Genomic DNA, 18,225 nt, shown 5'->3' on the forward strand with positions numbered 1-18,225 from the left:
AGGGTTCCTTCATCATGACTCAACACCCAGTTCAGGTGGCAGCATGTGTACTTAGATTTAACGTTTTGGAAAAATCTGTTAAGCTTCTCCCTCACTTTCTTTTTTGCCCAAAGCAATAATTGAGATTTTAGGAATAAAAGTGATAAGAATCATGATATTCTAAGAAGGAGATGAAAGGAGGAAGTCTTCAGTAAAACAGTGTGGAAAACTCCTTAATGCTTTCTGTATGAGGAGGTTAATACCACCAAAATGTAAAAACAAGTTGATAAAACATGCTACTTAAAAGAGAAGGCAGGTTTTTTTGAGTCTCATTTTGAATCCATGTAGTTCAGTGACATTTGCTGACTGAATTTAAAAGGACCATAGCATTCACCAGAGATTCTTTTCCTCTCCCTGTTGTATTCCACCTATGTGGATAAATACAAAAAATGTATAGTTACCAGTTCGGTCTATTGATTTTGATCTACTATTACAGTTTGAAGGTCTGTTGTATCGGAGTGCTCTTTGCACCATAGTTTTTCCAACAGCATTGACTTTGCTTTCCTTTCTGTGATGTATGAGTGTATAAACCCTCATGGTAGTAGTGATGTTTAAATCCTGCTCGGAGAATACCTAAGTAGACCGTATCAGTATAGTGAGTAAATCAGTTTAATTTAGCTAGGAGAGTCTGCTTCAACATCGTATGCTTCAGAAAAGCCTGACTGTAGATGTGTAAGGTTGTCAGCCACCCCACAATTATAAACTCAGGTTAAAAGAAAGGTTTTTTTGTATTGTTGCTGTTGAAGTTCATGATAATCATCTTCCTTTTTACTGTCCTAGGTTGCTTGATTAAAGTACCATTTTTATTTTGTATCTTTGAAACTTGCTTACAGCAAGTGAATACTGGTTATCCTGGAATATAATTGGGAGCTTAAGAATTTGTCACCAGAGGAAACATTTTTTGCTTGTAAAATTCTTTAGATGGTTCTAAAATGCAGATATGAGACTTTTGTAAACCATAATTCAGCATTACTTCTGACATAGAATGAATGTATGGTAACATCTCATCTAAATACTCAGATTTAATGTTAAAGGACAGTTAGTGTGTGTAGAGATGATTGAACAGTTGCTTTTACTTGCAAGGACTCGCTAGTAGCTAAATCCCCACTTACTATGTTTGGAAGCTTCTCTGCTGTTTTTCAATTGGTGCTATGTTCCTAGCTTTTTATTAAGGTTATTGGCATTCAGGTGTTGTTGCAAGTATTCTAAAACTTGAAATGCTTTGAGAAATCTCTTAGTCACATGCTTGGGGAACACAGCCCCTCTGTCCATTTAATAAAACCCCCTGTAATAAAACTAAGCTAATAATCTGTAGTTTGCAATGTAGACCTTACTAATGTTAATATTAAACTTTGAATGTCTAGTTTTAGAAGCATAAATAGAATAGCATATTGTCTTTATCTCCAAAGGCATTATATTGTGCTTCTAGCAAGTGCACCGACAGAAAAACAACGACTAGAATGGTAAGTACATAGCTTACTATTATTATAAAAAAAAAAAAAAAAAAAAAAAGGCAGATTAAAACCTGTCAACCTTGAATTCAAGGAGATTGAACAGTGTATTTTTAATGAAGCAATGTGAAACTTTCAAAATGTAATTTTTTTTGTTCCAAAATTTAACAAAGGTGATGATATATTTCTGAAAAACAATAAAATTGAAGGATTAGGACAGGAAGACTATTGGCTTTATTGGAAGACTTATTGGTTTTCTTTTCAACACTACCAAATTCACGTCACAAATCTTATTTTCTTAAGCTTTATGCGCATTAAGAAGCAGTTGTTAGTAGGTCTGTGTTCAATCTCTAGAAATATTTTTATCAAACTAAAAATTCCTACTTCTACATTCTTTTTCTATTAAAGATCTAAGACTGACAAGTTTTGGAAACTTCCACATCTTTTCAAATTCTACATTGGATGTTAAAAGAAAATGGCAGAAATACCTGAGAGTTCTTTTGTGCTAACTTATAACTTATGTTTAATTGTTTGCTATTTAAATCCACTTATAAAAGCAGATCATAAAGCTTCAGGGCATTCTTCATTTCAGAGCTTGCTTTGTGTAAGTTTTTGTAACACGCTTACTCGGCTTATTGATTGAATTTGTCATGTATAGTTCATTAGTTCATTTGTAGTCTCAAAAACTTCTGTAAGCAAAATGCGAACAGCTTCTGCCTGATATGTAATGTTTGATACTTCTATTTCATATTAATGAGAACTTACTAATGAATAACATTTATGCAGGGTGGGTTTGGTGGAATCAAAAATCCGTATTCTAGTTGGAAACCTGGAGAAAAACGAGTTCATTACACTGGCTCATGTGAATCCACAGTCATTCCCAGCACCCAAGGAGAATCCTGACAAGTAAGCAAAAATATGATAATTAATAAACTAAGATTTTTTTAGAATTTTAGGTTAATTTTTCGTGACGGTCCCTAAGGGCATACAGTTTTCAGCTGTTCAGAAGTTTTTATAATCGGACGCTCTTTGTTCTGTATAAGAATGTGTCTAAGCCAGAAAAGAGTCTTAAAGAAGGAATGTGCTTCACTAATTATTGTAGTAATTGCATGATTGCAAATAATAGTAACTCCTTGTTATCTACTGTTATTTCACTGCTGTTGATTGACTATCCTGGTATTAGTTGGCATGACAGTTTTAATTACAAGGCAGCACTGAGAATTGAGTAGAAAATAAAACATGATAGAAGTGAATTTTGAATAACTTAAGTAGATGAGGTAAGATTTAGCAGTTGAGAAGCATATCATTTAAACTTGATAAAAGCTGATACTAGAATTCTTGAAGATTTGAAAACATTGAAGGGAATACAAAGCACTTAATGCCGTCTAGTACTCTGTGGGGTTCTTTAACTTCTTTCACCCTCTGTCGCTCCCATTCTCTACCTCTCAGAACAATGATGGAGCTGAGGGCTAAAAATTCTCTTTTTAAGACTTCAGCTTCTGTATAAATAGTGTTGTAATTACCTTTAGAAGGAATTACAATTTTTTGTGAACTACGAGAATGGAGAAGTAGGGAATTATGTAAAAAATGTTTACTTTTCATACAGTCTTCCCAGACATCAGGTGCTTGAAATGACAGTATGCTGTTAACCTTAAAAAGTTAAATATAGAAATTATATTTGTTCCAAGTGAAAAAATGAATAAAAGAGGGCACTAAAACTTCAGCTTCATTTTAGTAGGTAAATACAGATAGAACTGCATAGATAATCATGCACTGATTACCTCTTATTTCAGAAGACTGAATGTGGCAAAGCTATTAGTAAAGACTCTTCTTCTAATGTCAGTGGAGTGTTGTTCTTCACCTGCCTTTCTGTAATTTGTTCAGTAATTGATTGGAAGGTGGAATTGTTCTGAAACAGTCTTACAAGGAAAATGCGTGGAATTAAAATATCAGGTGCCTTGAGGTGTTCTGATATATTCTATAATGGGATGTGATAGTTCATTTTCAGTGTACAATAACTGAGAGTAAACTGTCAAAGTGAAGAGTTTCTTACCTGAAAACTGCACTTTGCTGTCAGTTAGAGCTAAGAAATTTGAGAGTTAAAAGCAAATATAGATGGCAAAATTGAAATTGTTTAGTCAGGGAATATGTTAATATTTTGACTTAGAGGTCAGGTGCTGAAAAGCTGCTGTTTCCCATTTCCTATATGGTTGCAATGACCAGTGACAACTCTTAAATAAATCAGAATCTTTGCAGAAGCACAGTTAGTTAGATGATGTTATTTACTGGTAATCTTGGTTTAAATTTGCTGGAGATGGTATGTTTTGTGACTTCTTCATATTGGAAATGAAACAGCAATGTCAGCAAGTAACTGGTTATCCTGTTGGTGGATATTGTAAAAAAAAAAAATGACTTTACATAAAATTTTGCAGGGAAGAATACCGTACAATGTGGGTGATTGGGTTGGTGTTCAAGAAAACTGAAAATTCTGAAAATTTAAGTGTGGATCTTACTTATGACATCCAGTCTTTTACAGATACAGGTGAGTTTTGTATTATAGATGTTCAGATATGAAACTTGTTACATCATGCTGCTTGTCTGTTTTTTTCATAATCTATTCTTTCAGTAGTAGATCTGTACCTAGAAATAGAAGGATTCAGGTGAGGAGTTAGTGTTATTTTGTGAAAAACACTTGTAGTGATTTGTAATGCTTCCAGAAGCTCCCGATGAATAACTGGATTGATTATTATTGATCCAAGTGATGAACACAAATCTTTTGGATCTCATTAAAATAATAAATTATATTTGGATCTTTGTTAAGCAGATGTGATTATAATATGTAATCAGCCTCACCTAACTTCATTTATACAAAGCTTGTTTTTTTCATATTTTTGTGAAAGTGATTTTATGAGTGGGTTATAACTGATACCTAATGAACTCTTGAACAAAGTGTCTTATTGCATGGCATTTCATACTATATTTAATTTTGGTTTCATGTCCATCCATAAATGCAAGCAACTTTCTTTCTAAATGCTTATTCCTTCACTCATGAAAAACTTCTGGAATGTTAGAAATTCATAAGGAATGATTTGATAACATGGGAAGAGTGTGATTATGTTTAGGATTGAAAGTTCTGTATTTATTATGTATATCTGCTGTTGTCTGTGTGTATGTATATGTGGTTATATTTAGATGAGACTTTGTCAGTCAAGGTGATGATTATTTTCCAAAATCTGTTGGAATAACCCTTTTGATTGTAAGTGGGTAAAGATGAAACTCTAGGCATCATTTTACATTCTGAGGGTTCAAGAATGTAATAGCTGGTCTCTTTATCAAAGCAGTACCCAAAAGCCATGAGCTTTTAATGAACTGTACTCGCTGTTAAAATCCTTATGTCTTTAGGCTTCAATAGAGTATGAATGGATCTCAGAGCAAAACAATTTGGTGAATTCTAGAAACCTTGCCTGCTTTGTTTTTCTTTGTTTCTTTTTGCCTTTGGAAGAGCAGAAATTTAAATGCAACTATGAACATGAGGAAACTGATGCTTTCCAGCATGCTACAGAACTTAGAAACGTGCTTTTGTGGATCTTTTTACTTCTGTATGCACTTACTAGCTAGTTGTTTGTCTAGGTTATATTTTCAAAGATTTCAGAGGTCCACTTAAAAAGTTTCTTAGTGTGAGGTTTTTATGTCCCCTCACTTAGAGTAACTTCTACTGGGTATAAATTCAGAATAATCTAAATTTTTATGCAGTTTCAACAATAAAATTAGCAAATTTTGTGATTGTGCTCTCAGTGTTTGTGTAGTAGGCAGTTCACTTATTTTTCCAGAGGGTTTTCTTGAGGGTGACAGATATTCTGTAATACAAATCATTTTTTCCAGGGCAAATAAGTGGACTTTGCAATATACTTTGATACGTATTTATGTTATTCTAATTGTGTAGTTTATAGGCAAGCAATAAACAGCAAGATGTTTGAGATGGATATGAAGATTGCTGCAAGGCATGTGAAACGTAAGCAACTTCACCAACTGCTACCTAATCATGTACTTCAGAAAAAGAAAAAGGTAAACTGTTTTTACTTTAAGTGCTTTATATTAAGAACTTTTTAAACTTATAGAACATTTTTTGTTACAAATAGGCTTGATTTCAGTACATTTCAGGGAGCAATGCAAATGTTAAGTCATGCATCTTTTTAAGTAGTCGTATGTCATAGTAGGGTTTTTGTCCTCCACTGATATTCAGCAGTGACCTTTTTGCTGTTTAAGTTCCAGATGGTCTCTTAAGTTTTTGTATTTGTTTTTGTATCCTAAAAATGTAAATTTTGGTGTACGTCACTATTAATTTTGAAGCTAATGTGAAAGCAGTGTCTATAAGCTGCAAAGAATAAAGAAACAGTTCATCTTCTGTTTTTAAACATCATTGAATCTGTACTTGATCTTTGATTATGGGCAACGTAAGTGCTTATAGTTGGAAAATTGTCCATTCGTATTTTGTATTGTACATCAGTCCTCTTTTCAGATTTTTTTCTGAAAATAACTGTATTTAGGGCACTTGTATGTGCTTAGCTCAGTGGAAGCTTACCACTATTAGATTACCTCTCATTTCTTTTTTCTTCACAGATGCAACAGCTGATATTTTGCATGACTAAAATTCCATGTCTTTTGAATCTGCTTTTTTGTTTGTTTATTTACTTTATTTATTTATGTCCTTTACTAAACCTAATAACTTTCTTTTGTGTTGTGGATGGTAGCATTCAACAGAAGGAGTCAGACTGACAGCTCTGAATGACAGCAGCCTAGACTTGTCTATGGACAGTGATAACAGCACGTCTGTGCCTTCGCCTACTAGTGCTATGAAGACGAGTCCATTGAACAGTTCTGGAAGTTCTCAGGGGTAATGAAGACTTTCAGTCTTGAGGCTACTTTCTGTTCCTGAATTGTATTTAAGTATGGCAAGTACTGCATTCACAAGATAGTACTGTTATGTTGGGGTGTAAATATTTCAGACTGGAACTTGAAGACTTCTGCGGTTCCAGTTTGAACGCTAGAGCAGAGCTGCGTTTGTGGGATGGGGAGCAGCACAGCACTGGGCTTAAGATGAGGAGTTATGACATTGGATACGAGAGCATAGAAAAGGTGAAACAAAAACTTAGTCACCATAGTAGTAGGGCTGTGAGAGGTTGTGAACAGCAAGTTGAAGTGTGAGAATATGGAGTTTTTGGGCAAATACAGTATCTGGCATGTCACAATTGAAGTATAACTTAACCTGTCTTATTTTTAAACACACAGTTTCTGTAGTTCATGAAAAAGAGAGGGAAGAAAATTTTGTCGTGTGAAATCCCAGGTTTTGCTGAGAAGATCCGGGCAGGACTTACATTTGCAGTGGTGCATGTAGATTGAAAACAGTCTTTCTATTCCAGTCCTTGTATATCATTGTTGTTCTGTCCCAAGGGAAAATAATTGCTATACTTCCCCCTGTATCTCATCTGATCAGACTTGCCTGAACTTTTGCCTTTTTTTTTTTTTTAATGCAGTTTCTTGCCAGTCTATAAAGCTGTATTTGCTCAAGTTTCATAGATGACTAATGCTAAATTCTGTCTTCACACTTCACACTTTATGGCATAAAACTGTGTGATGTACTCTGTAATGTAGGTTGTTTCAGCTGTAGTGGCCACGTATACAATGTGGTGATGAAAAGTGGATAGGCATGCTTTACTCATATTAAGCATTTTTTCATTTTTTTCTTCTAGCAGAAGCAGTCCTGCGCCAGCTGTAACAGCAGCATCTGTGACCAACATACAGGCTTCTGAAGTCACTGTGCCACAAACAAATTCCAGTGAAAGCTCAGGGGGTAAGGAAAATGATGTAGTACATTGCTTCTATTGATTTTTGTAGAGCAGTATTTCTTCTATTGAGGTCTTCATTAAATATGTGCTGTAACATACTCTGCTTGATAAACAGATAAACTAATATTTTTAGACTTGGGAAATCACGGCAGGGTATTTTGTACAGCAGTGTTTGTTTATTCTTTTGTTTGCCACTTGCACTAGCAATAAAGTTTTCCAGTGTAGATGATGTTTACAGATTGACTGGTTTAATGAGAAAAAATGTCCAAATCTGGAAGATAATTTTTTTCATTTCTTTTTAATCCATTTCATTGTTAAATCCAAGGGGTGGTTCTTTACTGCCTGTAAACTGCTCCCATGTTCCTTCTCCTGTTGCATGAAATGAATTCTAAGAGTGAAAAAGCCTCAGTACAACAAATGCTCCCTAGTGATGTCTTTTAAAGCATATCCAACTGTGTGTGCTGCTTTATCTTCTATATTTTCTACAAGAAAACATAAACATACTTCTGAAAAGAATTGATGTTTTAGTGAAGTAACAAAGGCATCTGGTGAAAATGTTCACTTAAGAAAGGAGTCGCTGGCTTGCTGGTACTTCAGCTGTGTACATGAACCAAAGCAGATGCAAAAGGGATTGGTTATCCTTCCAAGGTGAAAGTTCATCAGTCTCAGAAATTTAGCATGGTGAAATCTTATGATTTTCATTTCTTTTATCATGTTACAAGTGCATTAATATGAGTAGGTGTGTAATTTTTTTCTCATCATAGGATAGAGAAAAAACATCCTACATATACTTATTGATTTGAGATAGGCAACTGTTGAGGTATAGCTTTAAGTGGAACATTTTTCAAAAGGATGTAGAGAATGTCTGATGTTTATGTCATTCTCTCTCACTTCATAGTTTTGTACACTGAGCCCGAGCAATGATACACTCAGGGCTTCTATGAAAAAAGGGAGTATCAGATTTGCCTTGGATTTAAGGCACTCTTAGGCAGTGTACATATGGCTGAGTACAGAAGCAGTACTTCTTTGAGTACCAAGAACACAATAGGTATATTAGCACAGAGCTTCACCTGGCTAGTATAATCTGCTGTTTAGCAGGGCTTATTAGGCCTAGCAGAGTGTCACTGCTGTCGCTGCCTTGTGTCTGGTATGTGAGTTCTCCCTTTAGAAAGAGCTTGAAACTAAACATTTGCTGTTCCAAATGGAATGCTTTTACCACCAACTTTTCCAATTTCTTGAAGACTATTTGATTAATGATTGCTGGACTAGTAACTGGAAACTGAAATGTTTGTCTGAACTAATCTTGCTAAATCTTTTAAAATTATTTACCTGTAGGTTCTTCAAATGAAAGCATTCCTCAAACTGCCACACAACCAGCCATTTCTCCACCACCAAAGCCTACCATCTCTAGAATTGCTTCCTCAACACATCTATTAAATCCATCACCCAGAATTTCAGGAAATGTTGCAACAAAAACGCCTAGCCCTGTCACAGCAGTGAAAAGGACATCTTCTCCCCATAAAGAAGATTCTCCCAAGAAAATGAAAATTGAAGAGGTATTTGAGATTTTGAGATTGTAGCATTTTGCAGTGCTTCAATCCAAAACTTTGAATATTAATTTCTGCTTCTGAGTACTGATTCACATGTTCCAGATTTCAAATACTTTGTTAGTTTTGTGTATTTCCTCCTCTGATTGCATCTTCTTTGTATATTCAGCTTACTAAGGTGTTATGTTCTGTATTATGCTGATACTCATCATGTGACACATACAAATGCATCAGCACAAGTACTTAGATTCTAAATTCTTAAAAGCAGTTTTGAGTATAATGTTATGCATTGCAGTTAATTCTTTCTCTGTATTTTCTTCTGTTTTTTAACTAATGTTTTCATTATTGGTAATAGTTTTCTTGTTTTGTGTGCATTTCAGCAGGATGAAATAAGTGAAGCTACTAGCTGTGTAGATGTGAATGAGCATGAGAGAATGGAAACAAAGGTATCTATCACTGGTCTATATAATTTGCCTGCATTCATTGCAGCTCTTACTTTGGAAAATCACTGTGGTTTTTTTTACCCTAGAAATGACTGGTAGTACTTGTAGATATAGTATAGACTCTCCATTAAAGACATCAAATTCATATGTTCTTCTTAAAGGGTATGTTAACAAATTGCAGTATGTTACCTGATACTAGTCTACCTTCTCCCCAAGTCTGTTGACACATAGATAGTGATCTATTTTTTTTTTGCTGGTCATTCCTACTGTGTTATGCATAACACAAAAAAAAAGCTTGTGCTAACTTGCCAGGTTTTAGATTGTGGGGAAATGAATGGTGCTATATAAAGTCTTTTCTGATGGATATTTTGTGCAGTTGTAGCACAGCCTCTGGGGACTTCCAGAGGTCCAGGTGTGCTCCTACAGTATCTTGTAAATTGCCAGGCAATATTTTTGCTTACCATTGGTGGAAAGGATGATGGTCTGTCCTTAGCTTTATGATAACCACTTACACTGTTTTTATAGGGCATGTCTTGGTACTCTTGGAATGCAGTGGAAAATATGCCAAGAAATTAAAATAACTAGTATGCTTTAATACTTGTGTTTAACTTCCACACCCTTCAATGAAAAATCTTATTTAGTCACCTTGAAATTGCTTTGAACTTAAGACAGGTGAAGGCAGAAATGGTTGTAAGCATTTAATCCTAATGTCGAAGTTAGATCCTTTGGATACAGATAATTATAAAAGTTGTAGGTAATCCTGTTAGGCTCTGTTGTAGTCTTGTCTAAATCTTATGTCCATAATTTGTATGGTAGGACTTGAGGGAATAGACTTCTTGACTAACATGGACTTGTTTTTTTTACTGCTTTGAAATGCAAACCTCTTAGTAGGGTGTGGCTTATTGTTTGGTACAATTTTAAGTAACAGGCTTTCATTAAAAGGAGAATGACCCACTGTCCTATTTTAGTCATTCAGTCCCACTTAATGCCCCACAGATGTTCATCTGATCGTAGAAAAAACTGATCTAATTTACTAAAGTAGCAGAAATACTATTCTGGCAGAATGGTGAATTTAACCTTGTTATCAGTTTGCTCAGTAACAAATCTATATATATGTGAATTTAAAAACAGTGTTTATTTGCAACCTTTGTAAAAGTGGGCTTAAGTAATTTACCTTTCTTCTGGCTTCATTTTCCACAAATAACTCTTAAAGTATCTTCAGTCCTTCTATTTTTGAAAAAACTACTGGGGCAGGAAGATGCAGTTATGTGTAGGGATTGAGGATAACTTGGTCTATAGTGATAAGTGTAGGGGGGCTGCTAAAAAAGAAATGAAATACTGAGCAATGAAATTAATGTTCAGTTCTTGAAACAGCTTCTGTATTTTGATTACGTAGGAATTTAGTCCTGATCTTCAGCTGTTTATGAAGTGTGTTCAATGACTTCAGCTTAGTTCTGTAGCATTGAACGAATTTACTCAATTCATCATAGTGGAAAAGCAGTCAAATTTTGCAAGAAGTGCATTAATCTGTCACATAGTCTTTCTTGATACTACCCTTTTTCTTTAATAAACTGAATGACACACAACTTTTTCCTATAGGATTCTGCTTAAAAGCTATGGGTGGTGTACCAATCAACAAATGAGAAGTGAGGTGGCTTGTGTTGCTGTCAAATTCCTAGTGGGCAAAACATTTTTTAGTGTGCTGCTCAAAATGGAGAGCAAGAAGAAAATTCACAGGCAGTGGAAGCATGGGCAAGTAACCTGGGGGAAGTATATAGGATGGTGCTAGATAGCTGAGGTTGAGAAGGCCAGCGCCCTGCTGCAACCAACATCGTTGATTTGTGTGATGGTGTAACTCTGGTAGTGGACAAGGGAAGAGGCACTGATATTATCTATCTGGACTTCATCAAGGCCTTAGACGTGGTTCCTTATCTGTTTATTTTTAGGAGCTATTGGATACGGAAGTGAGTGTTAATTCCCAAATGGAACATCTTCAGACAACTTTGCAAGCTCCTCAGGTACTGGTTTTGAAAAAAGTGGATTTCTGTTTCTATATGTTGGTCTGTGCTGAAAATATCGAAATAAAAATAAAGTTGCTTGTTGTTACTGTCACAATTTTTGTGTTTTAGATGGTCATTGATCTTATTGAATATGCATTGTAGCTAAACATGTATGGCTTGCCATACAAACTGACCGAAGCTGGATTCGCTCTTCTGAATTGTGCCTTCAAAGTAAGGGGCTCAGTTTATTCCTTTGTGCTTTGCACATCACAGAATAATCCTTTCTAACAAGGAAAAAAATGCTTTAAATAGCTGCTGCTCGAAGATGTCCTGGTAGAGTTTGAAAATGTGAGAAAGTTGGCTTCAGATTCTGGTGTTTGGTGTGAGAGGGGAGAGAGAAGTTCTGTTCTGATAGTTTATTAGCCAACTATCTCACTTCACTGCTGGTGAAGGAACGTAAGTAGCATTCTGTGATAGTCTCTTAAGCTTTCTTTCCTAGTATTATAATCACTTCTGGAGAACATCTTTACTGGCATTTTTAAGCCTTACTTGTTGCTCTACTGATTAAAAGCTCACAATTGCAAATTGTTTTATGCTCGCTCTGCTCTTTAGATGATGTATAGTAAATGTATTGATTGAAAATGGGGATGTATTGCAATAGTAGTATTTGTTAACAGGCTTTTTGAACTACATGAGCAGACCACGTGAGCAATATCTAATAAAGGTACCAAAATTAGCAGAAATTGTAGATGTTATGTGGGCACTTCAAACTACTTCAAGGAAATTAGTTTCTTTAAAGATCACGTATGCCAAATTTATTTCATTTATTAAGAGATTTTTACTAAAGTGTTCTAGTTTTTACAAATACAGTAGTTGTTACTGTAGCAAAGGTAATCTGGAAACTATAAAATTATGTTGGGCTTCTTCTGTCACTTTTTCAATATTTTCATTGGCTTCTAGAACATTGCTTGTGTTACAGGACATGAAAACAATGCAGGTCAGCATGAACCAGGCAGTGGGCTACTGGGTGCAGGTTGGTGGGGAAGGAGGGTTATCAAAGCTATTTTGCTGTGAATCTTTTTTGTGTTGTGTTTTGCCATCATCAGTCAGCGTACTCTGCTGATTCATTTTAATGAAGCAACTGTTGAGAGTAGTCATTTTAATGCAGTTTTTCCCATATGTGAAATGTTCTTTATACTAATTTTGAATGTTTGTAACATAAGAAAACATTTTCTGTTAAATTGTGTGAAGTAATAAATAATAACTGAATTATTGTGATGTCAAATAATATGCAAAACTGGAAGGCAAATGAAGGGGTAGCAGCTTAAAAATAAAGGCCTCTAAGGCATGTAAGAAATTAATTTATTGTATTGAATATTGAGTGTTTTCTTGGTTTTAGAAATAACCTAGGCAAACAAGATTTAATTATTATTAAGGGAGACAAAAGTATTCAGGGTATTTTTAATGTGGAATTCTTTTCCTGGTCATATAGCAGTGTTTTATCATACTATCTCCATGTTAATCTATTTTAATTCGTTCTGGAAATTCGATCAAAATGTATTCTTAAAAAATCTGAAGTATAAATGTAGAAGGACACAAATTGCATAGGGGTCAGCCATCTCATCTTCAATCCGTAAGAGTGTTACTGAGTTACTGAGTTATTCATAGCAATCTTGAAATATTAAACGTCTTCATCTGATAGCAGATGTCAACCTTATTAGGTGGATATTATATCTTTATTATGGTACAGACTCTTAGTAGGCTCAGCTTTCTCTGCAGCACCTCCTAGTTTCTTGCAGCGTGGAAAAAGGAGATGCAGACTTTGAAAGAGATAGCTGCACTTTTTTGTTGTTAAAAATGGCTATGTAGGCAAAAGGAATATCTGCTTCTGTCTTTATAGTTTGTAATTATCCTTATCTTGGTATGTTTTAAACTACTCAAGATTTGATTTGTTGTTGAACACTGGTGCCAATTTCTACAGTATTCCTGTAATTTACAGTTAAAATACAAACAAACTTCTTCTTTTCTTTTCAGAAAACACCCAGTACAGATCTTTCCGATATCCCTGCTCTCCCTGCAAATCCTATTCCTGTTATCAAGAATTCAATAAAATTGAGATTGAACCGGTAAAAACAACCTCAGGGGTCCATAAACAATATCTGCCAACTCAACCTGTTGTCTTCTAATGCTAGAAAAAAAAAAAAAAAAGAAAAAAAAAGGAGAACAGAGAGTGCAAGACTAGAACATGATCGGAAATGGATTTAGGTATATTTTGTGCACTTCCCTTTCTGGGCTAAAATCACCACTTGATTGGAAGTCCAGGTTAGTATGTGAAGCCAGGAGTACTATTAATGTGTTAGCAACAGTTGCATTAAGTATTTCAAAGGATTACTGCCTTTAAAAACATGAACACTATTTGTATCCATATTTGACATACTGATTGAATTTGTTTGATGCATTGTTTCAAAATTGAGATAAAACTGGCATAAGAATCCCTTAAATGCACTTTTATGTACTTTTTTTTTTATTGGAGTATGACTAATCTTAGATCTTCAGCTGATGCGTTTTCATTTTATTGATGAATCTCTTCAGTAGTAATCTGCGAATGGGATGATGATCTATGATATGCTATACATTGAAGACAAAGTGTATAGTGTATCTAGTTCAACTGCCATCAAGCAGCAGTAAGCCTTTCAAGTGGAATGTCCAATCCTGGGGTAATGAGACATATGTTGAGGAAGTAATTGGGAAGTTTTTGGTATTGGTGGGACTTGATTAAGATGTTGTCTACTTTTATTTATAGGATTGTTTTAAGGTGCATACAGATCAGCAGTCAAACAGCGAATAAACTTTCCTTTGAACTAATCAAACTTATTTCCTTTTTGAGCTCTTTATTGTATTTCTTGGGAAAAGCTTTTGCATTTAGTGTTGGGGTTTTTATTGCAGCTTGTATGCACCGTATAGGACAATAGTTATACAAAATAAAAACAAGCCAGACCATAATATTGTTTTTCGTTTTTTGTTTTCCCTTACATAATCATAATACCTTGTGGCCTGTAGGCACAAATTCAAAAGTTTGTCCCATCACTGAAGTGTTTAAGTAAATCTGTGTGCCTGTGAAATGTAACACCTGTCTTGATGGCCTCTGAATCACTAAATATGAGATGATTTTTGTACACTCCATAAAAGTTCTGTATGCATTTAAAAGTTTCAAATTTTAAATAAAGGAAAAAAGATTTTTCCCCAAGAATTTTAAACTTCTTGTTTTTAGATGACTCATCAAAAATAGTTTTACATACTGAACAACATTGAATTTTTAAAAATATTATTTCTAGTAAGCACTTGACATCTACTAAGCTCTCTTACTCCTATTTTTTGTTCTGTAGTCCTATAAAAAAAGATAAGTAACAACTATTTCTTTTGAAAGAACTGAATCTCTCATGGCAAAGAGGAGCAGTATGGAAGAATATGAGGGATATCAGCAGTAATAACAAGTGTAGATAACAAACTTCATGTTACTGTTACTTATTTGATATGTGGGATATCAAATCATATTCCCCTACTTTGATTAGCATGTTTTATGAACTCTCTTCCCCCATTGTGCTCCATCCTCTTTACACGTGCATCTTTCATGTTAAAATTAAATTACTTACACTCTTCCCCTTATCCTTCTAAATTAATTCTCCAAAGTCAGAGTGTAGCTTATCTTTTACTTAGGCTGTGCAGTAACTGAAGGTTTTTTGTTTTTTTTCTGCCATTTGTCTAAGAAGTCTAGTATACAGATCTTCACTTTTCCTTGCCCTGTGCAGCCTGCTGTTGTCCACCTCCCAAAGAAGGTTATATTAACAGTTGAAGTGTACAAGGTGTCTGTGTATTTTGTGTAGCTATGGAGTTTAGATCGAAATTGCCAGGCACAATTTTAGTCTTGTCATTTTGTTTACACATCAAAAAATCTTTTTCATTTTATTAAACGTTTCATGTAACTGCACCCAAGTTTTGCCAAGCTGGGAACTTGGAACTTTTCTGTATAGTGACTTTTTAATTCTAGTTTTCATAACCTGGAGATCAGACTGTTGCTTTCGCATGATGTACGTAGTGTCTCATGACTGGAGTTTGCTTTGTTTTATAGTATCTGTACTCCTTGTATTTTTCAAGAGCTATTTTGTAAACAGATGATGTATTTCTCCATTGAAAACACAATAAAAAACAGCACAATCCCATAGTTGCCTCATTTTTCTAAATGTACGAAAGTGTTTTTACTCTGAATTCATACTTTTCTCCTGATCTTTCTGCTAATACAAATTTCAACATGATCGAAAAGAAATGCAGCATAGATCAACATTCTGTAATAAGCATGTTGTATGTAGAAAGTAACTCTTAACAGGATGTTGAGTTCTAGTCTGTGAAAGGGAGAGGCTGTGGATTGTGCAGTGGGATTGAGGACGGAGATGTAGCTTGCCAAAATGCTTAAAGAACATCTCTTCCTCATCTTCTGATTAGGATTCCGTCTCAACTTTAAATTATTAGACAGTACCAGAAGAAATGTGCATAAACAATCTGGGGATTCACTACTTTCTTTAGAAGTTGAAACTAAGTTTATTAAGAAAATCATTAACAGTCTTGCTGTCTTATACTCCTTTTTTCTGCTGTTACTTCTTTTGTCAGCAGATGGCACTGTTTCTTGTGGAACAGTATAAGCTTGCCCTGAAATAAAAGTAAAAATTACAGATAACTGCATCGCTTGATTGATCTTTGTATCAGCATGAGCCCAATCCTCCAAATGCTTGATGTGAGTAACTTTAAGTAGCCCCCCTTTGACTAAAATTTCTTCAACTGCTAAAACCACTGATGATTATGGTCTTCATATTATAATTACCGTGCCTAAAACAATGGACCTTTGTGTTGTATATATTTTTCACAGCATGCAATTGCTTGTCTTGTTTAGAACAGATTCATCATCTTTATATCTTGCCCATCCCTTCTCCCCTTCATCACTGATGTTATTTATGGCTTTAATTCCTTTCTATTCTTTCCAACCAATAAAAATCTGCAAGTAGATGTACAGATTTCTGTTCAGTGTTTCTCATCCTACCAACAGTAGGCTTCAATAGGTTTGTTCTGCGTTCTGGAAGTTCATGAATTCATAAGGATTTGCAAAGATGACATTGAAAATTGCTGTTATAGCCAGAATAATTAACATTCACAAGCCGTGTTACTAACAGATCGCTTTGGACATGCTGATTTGAATCAGACTTCTGAATTGATAGGTTTTAGCTAAAATTGTGTTTCCTCGCTGTAGTATGCAAACCATGCTTTGGTGTGTTTTTAGCTACAGTATGTTGACAGACACTGGTTGTCATGTGTGTAGTGACTGAGCAGTAGAGAATATCAAATGATAGTATGTGTATCATAATAAGAGAACAAATTTTAACAAACAGTAAAAAGTGAGTACTTCAACTCCTAGAATAATGAAAAAAAGACCGTATAACAAGAGTCTGCTAGATATTATTGAAGCCAGAATCTACTCTTAAGTGCTGGGAATAATGCTAGAGAAACCACTGATGGTATACAGAATGTTTTTATTGCTTATGTTGTTGCAGAAGGCATTTCACATGTTAAAGTGATTGTGGCATGTCTTATGTGAATTTATAAATACACTAGACAAGTAGATTAATCTCTTTTTGACATTGTTGCTGAACAATACCAAATTTTTATCACTTATAGAAGTACATCTTGATCGTACACTCATATTTATCTGTACACAGTACATTAGCTTTGTTCTTGATAGGTTCACTTTTTAAAGATACAAATGCTCATATTGCAAGTACATCAGTAAAAACCATTTTTTATTTTACTTTAATCAAATTAGTAGAGCTAAGACTCTGCTTAGTAGAAATAAAACATCTTGGGTTTGTTGATAGAAGCAGATGCAGTTTGATACGCCTACAAAGTTCAAACTAATAATTTGAAATATCTACAAACATCAAACATCTGCTGCTGTCGTCACCAAAGGAATGTGAACTTTGATATAGAACTGCAGAGGGCACATTTTATTATGAAAAAGATAATACAATGAACCACTGCTGAATGTCCCATGTGTGTTGCTGTAGTTGTTTCGTTTATTGGACTTTAAAGCTTTCACGGCTTTTTATTAAAGTTTAGGCATAGCTAATTTGTAGTGCTCTGTCTAAATCCTGGGATGCTATTTTTGGGATGCAGTGTTTTTTTCTGTTTTGATGGTTGATTCCTCCTCCCTTCCCCCTCCTCCTTCTACACTGCAACTGTGATCTGGTTAATTCATTTTTTGGCATATCTTTTAATTTTTTTTTAATGACTTTAATTCTCTGACTCTTGTTTTCTAGTGGAACGTTTGAATACACTAAGAATATGACATGCATTATGAAACCTTTACCTTATAAGCTTGCAAGGTATTGAGTTATGTAAGTGAAATGTAATAGCTTCCTAATAGTTCAAAAACAAACAAAAAAACCATACCTGGGATATGCAGATATTATCATGTTTGGTTTTGCAGTAAATTTCCATCTTTAAATAAGAACTTGAATCCAGATAAGTAATAGGAAAGGATAAAGAGGAAATTTACTTCTGATGTATGGTTATAAAAACTTCAACCTGCTGGCTAAGTAAAGCTGCATTTATTTATTTAACTTGAGCAAATAGCCAATGCATTTAAACTGCCCAATAAGTACGGCCCACACAGATACCGGACAGCTTGTCTTTTTTTCTGTCTTGCAATCTAGCACATCTATTTTATGAATACATTTTGTGTTCATCTTTTGAAAAGTAATTTTCTTCGTTAAGGCTACTTAAGTAAATGTTTTGCATGCTTAAAAGTCAGCACTTCAAAGTTGTTGATTAATCTGAGATTATTTCTAAGATGT

At 34.6% G+C, this 18,225-nt stretch overlaps 1 protein-coding gene across 5 annotated transcripts in view; it reads left to right on the forward strand.

Annotated features, from left to right (window-relative positions):
- PAPOLA (poly(A) polymerase alpha) overlaps positions 1-14,196 on the forward strand; it is a 38,932-nt gene extending 24,736 nt beyond the window's left edge. The window contains exons 13-22 of one of the 5 annotated variants that reach the window (XM_042866689.1): positions 1,449-1,502; positions 2,277-2,396; positions 3,923-4,032; positions 5,434-5,555; positions 6,242-6,384; positions 7,244-7,341; positions 8,672-8,892; positions 9,267-9,329; positions 11,273-11,344; positions 13,361-14,196. In XM_042866689.1, the coding sequence (XP_042722623.1) occupies positions 1,449-1,502; positions 2,277-2,396; positions 3,923-4,032; positions 5,434-5,555; positions 6,242-6,384; positions 7,244-7,341; positions 8,672-8,892; positions 9,267-9,329; positions 11,273-11,344; positions 13,361-13,456 (1,099 nt within the window). In that variant the 3' untranslated portion in view covers positions 13,457-14,196. Of the gene's footprint in view, positions 1-1,448; positions 1,503-2,276; positions 2,397-3,922; positions 4,033-5,433; positions 5,556-6,241; positions 6,385-7,240; positions 7,342-8,671; positions 8,893-9,263; positions 9,330-11,272; positions 11,345-11,455; positions 13,321-13,360 lie in introns of those variants that run through there. The other 4 variants (XM_042866432.1, XM_042866518.1, XM_042866596.1 and 1 more) reach the window with 4 other exon arrangements.
- The last annotated feature ends 4,029 nt before the right edge of the window (positions 14,197-18,225 follow it).

Source organism: Lagopus leucura, unplaced genomic scaffold, assembly GCF_019238085.1.
Source record: "Lagopus leucura isolate 7727_CA_CO unplaced genomic scaffold, USGS_WTPT01 Super-Scaffold_1, whole genome shotgun sequence".
Taxonomy (NCBI): domain Eukaryota; kingdom Metazoa; phylum Chordata; class Aves; order Galliformes; family Phasianidae; genus Lagopus; species Lagopus leucura.